Here is an 11,226-nt window from a genome sequence, read left to right on the forward strand (position 1 = left end):
TGAGTGGTTGCTTGGAGAAAAAGTGGAACTACAATATTGAAAACCATGCCCATTTCCATGGCTTACTCCTTCTCTCCTGAATTCTCACAATACAACAGTCTTCATTTTTTGTTAAGCTTAAATTTGCTGCAACTATTACAGATTTACTTTTCTCCTTCTCTCTACTCCCAAAAATAACAGACAGCTTTGAGTGGAGAGATTCACTTTCTGAGTTTTACCATCCCAAGCCTCTGACATGGTTGATAATTTATGCCATGTGAATACATTAGTCACTATCTAGACTCAAGAGTTATGAGGAGCCTCCAAACCTACTTTATGAGTAGTCTTAAGAGTTTCTTGAGGCCCTTTGGTAACCTGGGAAGGGAAAATGGAGACAGGTCAAGGCCAAGAGTTCTAGACTCTCTGCCCCACTTTGGGGTGGTTTTTAATTATTTTATGTATTGAGCTTTTTCAGAAATTTTCTGTTTGTACACAGGGCTCAACTGATTTTCAAGAGTTTGACAATATCTGGTGTCTGTAAGGGAAGTCAGACTTTGTTTGAAAGTGAGGACTTACCCCCACTATAGCAGAAATAAAAGTACCTCTCTTCTCTGACAATAATGGGCCCACTGCCCACCTTACACGATCATTGTGACATCGAACCACCACCCACAGTGTTAGAGTCCTTGCAGCTGACTCCAGGTTCCTTCCACTTGTTCCTTCAGCCAGTAAGTGTTGCCTCTGTGCCCCGAAGCCAGAGGGGCAGGTCCCTGTCGCTGCCCACTCCCTACCCTCTACCCAGAAGTGGACCCTCCGGGCTGAGGCATCCATTCTGCATGTCAGAATAACGTCTGAATACCCAACCAGCCGCCAAGGCGTTTGGTCCACTTAATAAGACATGGATGCATCGCTCCCAGAGTTCCACTCTGCAAGCCAAGGGTCGGACTATGCAGGTTTAGATTTTGACTCTGTTGGCCAAGATTATTGCTCCCCTGGCTACAAGTATGACTCTCTCTACCAAGAATTGGACCTGGACTCTCTTCATGAAGATCTTCATTTCCAGTCCATGCCAGGAACCATGACAACAGAGACCTTGGCAAGCACACATGAATCCCACCCAACTGCTGAACTAGAGGATCTCACAGAAGCTGAAGGAAAGGAGCTCAAATCTGAGCTCACTAAATTAGACGGGAAAATTGTAACCTTACGCCGTGCCCTGGAAGTGAAAAAAAGACATTGTATGGAGCTCAAGAGAAAGCTGGGCCTCATAACCTTGGTGGGGCTGAGGCAGAATCTGTCCAAAAGCTGGCACGATGTTCAAATCTCCAATGTCGACATGAAACAAAAGATGTCAGCTGCCCTGTCCACCATGGGCTCTGCCACCTGCAGGAAGCTTGGAGACATGAAGAAGTCAGCCACATTCAGATCGTTTGAAGGTCTGATGGGGACAATCAAGTCTAGAGTGGCAGGTGGCAGACAGCTTGGCAGTGTCTACCTTCCTTCTTCAGCTGTAATAGGGATGATCCATTCCCAGCCTCAGGGAGGAGAGACAATCCGCTCCTACTTTCCAAGAGTGGGAGTGATCCAGTTTACTGAAGTGGAGTTGTTCTGGTTCCAAGGAGTGGAGACGATCTGGTTGCAAGCAGTGGGCATGACCTGCTTCCCTTTCTGGAGCCAGTATGAACCCCTTGGTAATCTTGCCTGGCCATGTAACCAGTGCAAGAACTCCCTTTCCTCATCACAGTTGTGACTCTGCCTATCATAAATAAGCAATTAAGCCACAGTGGCAAAGTTAATTCAAGAAATGGGCAGAGTTCAGTTTTAAGAAAAGGAGTTCCCATTTGTACATAGGTATTTGCTGCTGTTGGGGTGGAGAACCCAACATTTTGTACCCAGTTATTTTACACTAAAGTTGGTAGATGAAATGTATCACTATACTAGCCTTTCTGGAGTCGCATTTAAATGGACAGGACAATGGCTTTAGAGGGACCTTAGGCCAAAGCCCAAAATCTTTTTTGGAAAACTAGTTTATCAGAATGCCAAAGTAGCTTTCTTTTTAGAACTGGGAAAATGTATGAAATCATCTGTAATTTTATCCCCTCCTCATTTCCTTCCTTCCCTAAATCTCAGAAGGAACTTTGAAAGCTCTACCTGGCCTACAATTTTTATTTTAAAAAGATGATCAAGAACACTCCTTTCTCTCTAAGACCCTCAGAAAGGAGGGGAAAGTATTATTAGACTAATTATAACATAATACTAAACTTGATTTTTTTTTGAAGCTCCTAATTAAACAAAGTAGCTCTAGCTTCAATTTAGGAGATTGCCACTGTGGATTCAAGATAAAATTGTGACTTGACTTTGCCTTGTGTTTGTAATCTTTTTGTATATCAAAGTTTATCCCTTATAACAGCATGTGCCTGCCACAATAGCATGCCACCTAAAAGGGAAAAAATTGCTTCTCTGTTCTCCAGCAATTCCTAGTTTGTTGCCATCTGCATCTGAAGGGCTGGAGGGAAAACATAGCCAAAGTCAAGAAACATAAACCCCTATGTTAAGCAACATTGCAACATTTTAAACATGATGCCCATCCCCTGTAATGCTGGACCTTCTTTATGCCTCCGAATGGACCTAACTAACTGATTTTATACATCACTGGTCTCTTTGACTCCAAGTCTATCCTCTTTTAAAACTAGCCCCAACTGAAAAGAAAACAGAACCTGAGTCCTCAGGGGATTTGGGGGTGGAGGGGGAAGTGTTGTTCTTTTTCCATTTTCAAAATGCCAGGACCTGGCAGCTACTTTCATTCCTTCAGTCATATTGCCTGAGGTAGAAGTTTCTGTCTTCACTCACAGAACTCAAGAAAGCACCATACTTAAAATTACAGTTTTATTATAAAGGATACAAATTAGGACTGGCCGAATGAAGATATACATAGAATGAGATCTTGGAGGAAATATGAAGCTTCCATATACTCAGAACACATCACCTTCCCACCACAGTGATGTATGATTACCTACCTAGGAGGTTCACCTAAGATTCAGGTATCCAGAGTTTTTATTGAAGTTCCACTATAAAGATATGATTGATTGAATCACTGTCCACGTGATTGAATTCAAGCTCCAGCCCCGCTTCCATCTTCAAAGGTTCAGGGTTCAGGCTGATATCATGTGGCCCAAATCCCCAAACCTCTAATCACATGGGTGGGTCTTTCCAGCAGGGCCAGCCCATACCTTAAAACTATCCAGGGACCTACCATAAATAACAAAGACACTCCTATCACTCAGGAAATTCCAAGGATTTAGAAGCACCCTCCAAGGAGCCAGGAACAAAGAGAGCCAAATTGTTTATTACACAACAAAACCAGGCAATAGAAAGTTGCCCTACAATATGGCCCCAAGAAGATGGTGGCGTAGGAGGATGCTGGGCTCACCGCATACTGCTGATTACTTAGATTCCACCCACATCTGCCTAAATAACCCAGAAAACTGCCAGAAGACTAGCAGAATGGACTCTTTGGAGCCAAGCATAGACAAGAGGCCCAGGGAAGAGGGTAGGAAGGGCAGAGAGGTGGTGCACACTATACAGACTGGTGGGAGGGAGGGGTGGTGGAGGGAAGGCCCACCCGGCAAGACAAAGCCCCAAAGTCTAGCTTGCAAAAGTGGAGGGGCCGGACTTCATGAGTTCTGACCACCAGTGGGACTTAACATCTGGAATGTCAAAAGTCAACAGCTCTGCTTTCAAAGAGTGGGGAGGGTGAGAGGACACTGGGAACAAGAGTTGTGCCTTGGGAGACAGGGCTCAGCTCAGCAGGGAAACAAAGGCACTGGCAAGCACCATCTCCTTCTCCCATCCCCCAGCCAAAATTCAAAAGGGAACCAGTCCCTGTCACTGAACTTGCTTGCAACGTGCAAACACCCAACGCTGTGCTTCTGTGGATCCATCTCTCTGAAGGGTCTGCCTCCCTCCCGGTGCTGCAGGGCCCCTCCCGCAGGGGACCACTGATGGCAAAGCGAGCTGAGCCTGCCCCTCCTGCCTCTGTGCACCTTTCAGATCCACACCAACTAATATGCCAGATCCCATCAAAACAGCACTACAAGCCTTGCAGTGTACAAATAGCCCAGACAGGGGCCACACCACTCCACAGTGAGTCCTGCCCCTGGGAGAAGGGAAGATAAGGTACACACCAGTCTGACCGTGACCCCAGTGGTGGGCTGGGGGCAGACATCAGGTGTGACTGTGGCCCCAACCACCAACACAAGGTACTCTGGACAGTAGAGGGGAAGTGCCCTGCAGTTTGGAGCCACCCCAGGGACTATACAAAATGACGAAATGGAAGAATTCTCCTCAAAAGAAACTCCAGGAAGTAGCAACAGCTAACGAATTGATCAAGAATGATTTAAGTAATATAACAGAACAAGAATTTAGAATAATAGTCATAAAATTCATTGCTGGGCTTGAAAAAAGCATAGAGGACAGCAGAGAATCTATTGCTACAGAGATCAAGGGACTGAGAAACAGTCATGAGGACATTAAAAAAATGCTATAAATGAGGTGCAAAATAAAATGGAGGTGACCACAGCACGGATTGAAGAGGCAGAGGAGAGAATAGGTGAATTAGAAGATAAAATTATGGAAAAAGAGGAAGCTGAGAAAAAAGAGAGATTAAAAAATCCAGGAGTATGAGGGGAGAATTAGAGAACTAAGTGATGCAATCATATGGAACAATATCCATATAACAGGAATTCCATAAGAGAAAGAGAGAGAGAAAGGGGCTGAACGTGTATTTGAACAAATCATAGCTGAGAACTTCCCCGATCTGGGGAAGGAAAAAGGATTGAAATCCAAGAGGCACAGAGAACTCCCTTCAGATGTAACTTGAATCAATCTTCTGCATGAAATATCATAGTGAAACTGGCAAAACACATGGGTAAAGAGAAAATTTTGAAAGCAGCTAGGGATAAACAGGCTCTAACCTACAAAGGGAGACCCATAAAACTAGTGGCAGACCTATCTACTGAAATTTGGTAGGCTAGAAAGGAATGGCAGGAAATCTTCAATGTGATGAACAGAAAAAATATACGGCCGAGAATTCTTTATCCAGGAAGTCTGTCATTCAGAATAGAAGGAGAGATAAAGGTCTTCCCAAACAAAAACTAAAGGAATTCATCACTACTAAACCATCCCTATAAGAGATCCTAAGGGGGATTCTGTGAGTGAAATGTTGGAAGGACCACAAAGTACCAGATGCATGACTACAAGCGTGAAACCTACAGACATCACAATGACTCTAAACCCATATCTTTCTATAATAACACTGAACGTAAATGGACTAAATGCGCCAACCAAAAGACATAGGGTATCAGAATGGATAAAAAAACAAGACCCATCTATTCACTGTCTACAAGAGACCCAGTTTAGACCTGAGGACACCTTCAGATTGAAAGTGAGGGGATGGAGAACTATCTATCATGCTATTGGAAGTCAAAAGAAAGCTGGAGTAGCCATACTTGTATCAGACAAACTAGACTTTAAATTAAAGGCTGTAACAAGAGATGAAGAAGGGCATTATATAATAATTACGGGGACTCTCCATCAGAGAGCTAACAATTATAAATGTCTATGCGCCGAATACAGGAGCCTCCAAATATATAAAACAATTACTCACAAACATAAGCAACCTTATTGATAAGAATGTGGTAATTGCAGGGGACTTTAACACCCCACTCACAGCAATGGATAGATCATCTAGACACAAGGTCAATAAAGAAACAAGGGCCCTGAATGATACATTGGATCAGATGGACTTGACAGATATATTTAGAACACTGCATCCCAAAACAACAGAGTATACTTTCTTCTCGCGTGCACATGGAACATTCTCCAAGATAGATCACATACTGGGTCACAAAACAGCCCTTCATAAGTATACAAGAATGGAGATCATACCATGCATACTTTCAGACCACAATGCTATGAAGCTTGAAATCAACCACAGGAAGAAGTCTGGAAAACCTCCAAAAGCATGGAGGTTAAAGAACACCCTACTAAAGAATGAGTGGGTCAACCAGACAATTAGAGAAGAAATTTAAAAATATATGGAAACAAACGAAAAGGAAAATACAACAATCCAAACGCTTTGGGATGCAGCGAAGGCAGTCCTGAGAGGAAAATACATTGCAATCCAGGCCTATCTCAAGAAACAAGAAAAATCCCAAATACAAAATCTAACAGCACACCTAAAGGAAATAGAAGCAGAACAGCAAAGACACCCCAAACCAAGCAGAAGAAGAGAAATAATAAAGATCAGAGCAGAAATAAACCATATAGAATCTAAAAAAAAAACTGTAGAGCAGATCAATGAAACCAAGAGTTGGTTTTTTGAAAAAACAAACAAAATTGATAAACCTCATGCTTCTCAAAAAGAAAAGGGAGATGACCCAAATAGATAAAATCATGAATGAAAATGGAATTATTACAACCAATCCCTCAGAAATACAAGCAATTATCAGGGAATACCATGAAAAATTACATGCCAACAAACTGGACAACCTGGAAGAAATGGACAAATTCCTAAACACCCACACACTTCCAAAACTCAATCAGGAGGAAATAGAAAGCTTCAACAGACCCATAAGCAGGGAAGAAACTGAATCAGTTATCAAAAATCTCCCAACAAATAAGAGTCCAGGACCAGAAGGCTTCCCTGGGGAATTCTACCAGACATTTAAAGCAAAGATAATACCTATCCTTCTCAAGCTGTTCCAAAAAATAGAAAGGGAAGGAAAACTTCCAGACTCATTCTATGAAGCCAGCATTACTTTGATTCCTAAACCATACAGAGACCCAGTAAAAAAAGAGAACTACAGGCCAATATCCCTGATGAATATGGATGCAAAAATTCTCAATAAGATACTAGCAAATCAAATTCAACGGCATATAAAAAGAATTATTCACCATGATCAAGTGGGATTCATTCCTGGGATGCAGGGCTGGTTCAACATTCGCAAATCAATCAACGTGATACATCACATTAACAACAAAAAAGAGAAGAACCATATGATCCTGTCAATCGATGCAGAGAAAGCATCTGACAAAATTCAGCACCCTTTGTTAATAAAAACCCTCGAGAAACGGGATAGAAGGAACATACTTAAACATCATAAAAGCCATTTATGAAAAGCCCACAGCTAATATCATCCTCAATGGGGAAAAACTGAGAGCTTTCCCCCTGAGATCAGGAACACGACAGGGATGTCCACTCTCACCGCTGTTGTTTAACATAGTGTTGGAAGTGCTAGCATCAGCAATTAGACAACAAAAGGAACCAAAGGCATCAAAATTGGCAAAGATGAAGTCAAGCTTTCACTTTTTGCAGATGACATGATATCATACATGGAAAAATCTGATAGACTCCACCAAAAGTCTGCTAGAACTGGTACATGAATTCAGCAAAGTTGCAGGATACAAAATCAATGTACAGAAATCAGTTGCATTCTTATACACTAACAATGAAGCAACAGAAAGACAAATAAAGAAACTGATCCCATTCACAATTGCACCAAGAAGCATAAAATACCTAGGAATAAATCTAACCAAAGATGTAAAAGACCTGTATGCTGAAAACTATAGAAAGCTTATGAAGGAAATTGAAGAAGATACAAAGAAATGGAAAAACATTCCCTGCTCATGGATTGGAAGAATAAATATTGTCAAAATGTCAATACTACCCAAAGCTATCTACACATTCAATGCAATCATAATCAAAATTGCACGAGCATTCTTCTCGAAACTAGAACAAGCAATCCTAAAATTCATATGGAACCACAAAAGGCCCCGAATAGCCAAAGGAATTTTGAAGAAGAAGACCAAAGCAGAAGGCATCACAATCCCAGACTTTAGCCTCTACTACAAAGCTGTCATCATCAAGACAGCATGGTATTGGCACAAAAACAGACACATAGACCAATGGAATAGAATAGAAACCCCAGAACTAGACCCACAAACGTATGGCCAACTAATCTTTGACAAAGCAGGAAAGAACATCCAATGGACAAAAGACAGTCTCTTCAACAAATGGTGCTGGGAGAACTGGACAGCAACATGCAGAAGCTTGAAACTAGACCACTTTCTCACACCATTCACAAAAATAAACTCAAAATGGATAAAGGACCTGAATGTGAGACAGGAAACCATCAAAACCTTAGAGGAGAAAGCAGGAAAAGACCTCTCTGGCCTCAGCCATAGCAATCTCTTACTTGACACATCCCCAAAGGCAAGGGAATTAAAAGCAAAAATGAATTACTGGGACCTTATGAAGATTAAAAGCTTCTGCACAGCAAAGGAAACAACCAACAAAACTAAAAGGCAACCAACGGAATGGGAAAAGATATTTGCAAATGACATATCGGACAAAGGGCTAGTATTCAAAATGTGTAAAGAGCTCACCAAACTCCACACCCGAAAAACAAATAACCCAGTGAAGAAATGGGCAGAAAACATGAATAGACACTTGTCTAAAGAAGACATCCAGATGGCCAACAGGCACATGAAAAGATGCTCAACATCGCTCCTCATCAGGGAAATACAAATCAAAACCACACTCAAATCAAAACCTCATGCCAATCAGAGTGGCCAAAATGAACAAATCAGGAGACTATAGATGCTGGAGAGGATGTGGAGAAATGGGGACCATCTTGCACTATTGCTGAGAATGCAAATTGGTGCAGCCGCTCTGGAAAACAGTGTGGAGGTTCATCAAAAAATTAAAAATAGACCTACCCTATGAGCCAGCAATAGCACTGCTAGGAATTTACCCAAGGGATACAGGAGTACTGATGCATAGGGGCACTTGTACCCCAATGTTTATAGCAGCACTCTCAACAATAGCTAAATTGTGGATAAAGCCTAAATGTCCATCAACTGATGAATGGATAAAGAAATTGTGGTTTATATACACAATGGAGTACTATGTGGCAATGAGAAAGAATGAAATATGGCTCTTTGTAGCAACGTGGATGGAACTGAAGAGTGTTATGCTAAGTGAAATAAACCATACAGAGAAAGACAGATACCATATGTTTTCATTCTTATGTGGATCTTGAGAAACTTAACAGAAACCCATGGGGGAGGGAAGGAAAAAAAAGAAAAAAAAAAGAGGTTAGAGTGGGAGAGAGAGCCAAAGCATAAGAGACTCTTAAAACTGAGAACAAACTGAAGGTTAATGTGGGGTGGGTGGGAGGGGAGGGGAGGTGATGGGCATTGAAGAGGGCATATTTTGGGATGAGCACTGGTTGTTGCTTGGAAACTAATCTGACAATAAATTTCATATAATAAAAAAATAATAAAATAAAATAAAATAATCAGCATATTCTCTCAAAAAAAAAAAAAACATAGCTAACCACTATGCCTAATATGGTTTCTAAGGAGAATGCATCCTGAATTCTATATAGCTTACTTCAAATGGGCCATTCGAATTCTTCCATTCTTACATGAAGACTCCCTTGCAACATTTAAATGAGGGATGAAGGCACATTGGTGTCTTCTAGGACTTTTAGGTTCATAGGACAAGGAAAGATCATGTGTCCTTTTTGCTTGAAAGCTTCCTTATATTGCCTTTTGATCATTCTAGAGGTCAAGGAATGTGTTTCAAAAAAAAAAAAGAAATGTGTTTCAAAAAATGAAATATGTTTCTTTCCTTCTGGCTAGGTCTTGAAGGATTCTGAGGCCACTGACCAACATATCCATTGATTCCTGTAGAGTCAAAAGCAAGGATGTTGTGTCTCACTTGCTTAGAAATATAAAAGAACAAGTAAAAATTGAAAAGAAATTTAATTTTAGCTTCTTTGGACATTTTGATCATGAAAATTGCTAAAGTATATCTGATTCAAGTGACCCTCCTTACTGAAGCTTAGAGAATTTTTATCTAAATTTGAGTTATTAAACTTTATTTTATTGTAGCAACTTTAGTATAATTGTAGGTGTGTGTTCATGTGTATATGTGTGTGTGTAAGGGAGGGAGGGCAGGAAGAAAATGCAGTCTTCTTAGTAAAACTGAAAGTTTAGTTAACTCTGAAAAGATGCCAATACTATGTGAGCTATAGCTCATTGTTTATATGCAAGCTAGCCACCAAATCATATTTATCCTTTTGGGGGGTCCCTTGGCAAAACAATGCAATCAACTTCTAGTACATGGAAATATTCCTACATTGCAAGGTTCCCCTCCCCACCCCACCCCCCGGGCGGTGGGGCGGGGGAGAAACATCATTTGAAAATAGCAAGAGATGAAACAGGCTTTTTCATATTATGATTTGGTAATTAACATTTTTACACATAAGAAATTCCTACATTGTGCAAGTGGATCGAGGAGGCTCAGCTCAGCCAGCCCAAGAGCTGTGACCAGACCTTCAGCATCATGCACGAGCTGGTGATACGTGTCACCATGGAGCATGTAGACAGCCTGGAGCAGAACAACTACATCTGCTACTGGGAAGAGTGCCTTCATGAGGGCAAGTCCTTCAAGGTGAACTACAAACTGGCCAACCGCATTCAAGTGCACATGGGCCAGAAGCCCTTTCCATACCCCTTCCTGGGCTGTGGGAAGATCTTTGCCTGCTCCAAAAACCACAAAGTCCACAAGAGGATCCATACAGGGGAGAAGCCTTTCAAATATGAATTTGAAGGTTATAACATATAACATATAACACTTTGCCAACAGCAGTGACCACAAGAAGCACACATGTGCACACCTTGGACAAGCCTTTCATCTGCAAAGCATGCAACAAGTCCTGCACCCAAGCTCCCTGCGCAAGTGCATGAAGGTTTATGAATCTCAAGGGTCAGATTCCTCTTCTGCTGCCAATTCAGGCTATGAATCTTCTACTCCACCCACTGTAGCTTCTGCAAACAGCAAAGATACCACTAAAACCCCATCTGCAGTTCAAACTAGCACCAGCCACAACTCTGGACTTCCTCCCAATTTTAACAAATGGTATGTCTGAGGACAAACACAAAAACAAACCCTTTTAACCATAGAATGGACTAAATGGATTTTAAAGAGAAAACTAAGACCAAGCAGATGGAAATGGAGTTTTAAGGCAAGAGGTGGGATTACATCTTGGTAATTGCATTTGTCTGGGAAGGTTTGGGGGCAAGATCCCAAAGTAACCATGCCCTTTTCTCAGGATTAGAAAATATGTTTTGGAATTTGAAGGATTTTTTTTAAAACTTCTTTTCACTGCTTTTTCTCCC

At 41.5% G+C, this 11,226-nt stretch overlaps 1 protein-coding gene across 1 annotated transcript; it reads left to right on the forward strand.

Annotated features, from left to right (window-relative positions):
* Positions 1–877: 877 nt before the first annotated feature.
* Positions 878–10,672, forward strand: TPD52L3 (TPD52 like 3). The gene is given in 4 exon segments (XM_047096341.1): positions 878–1,487; positions 1,490–1,558; positions 1,607–1,656; positions 10,334–10,672. Coding segments are annotated over 4 exon segments (1,068 nt in total).
* Positions 10,673–11,226: the final 554 nt, after the last annotated feature.

Source organism: Lynx rufus, unplaced genomic scaffold (assembly GCF_022079265.1).
Source record: "Lynx rufus isolate CCGP_SWC_20201006 ecotype Redwood Valley unplaced genomic scaffold, mLynRuf1.p SCAF_10, whole genome shotgun sequence".
Classification (NCBI taxonomy): Eukaryota; Metazoa; Chordata; class Mammalia; order Carnivora; family Felidae; genus Lynx; species Lynx rufus.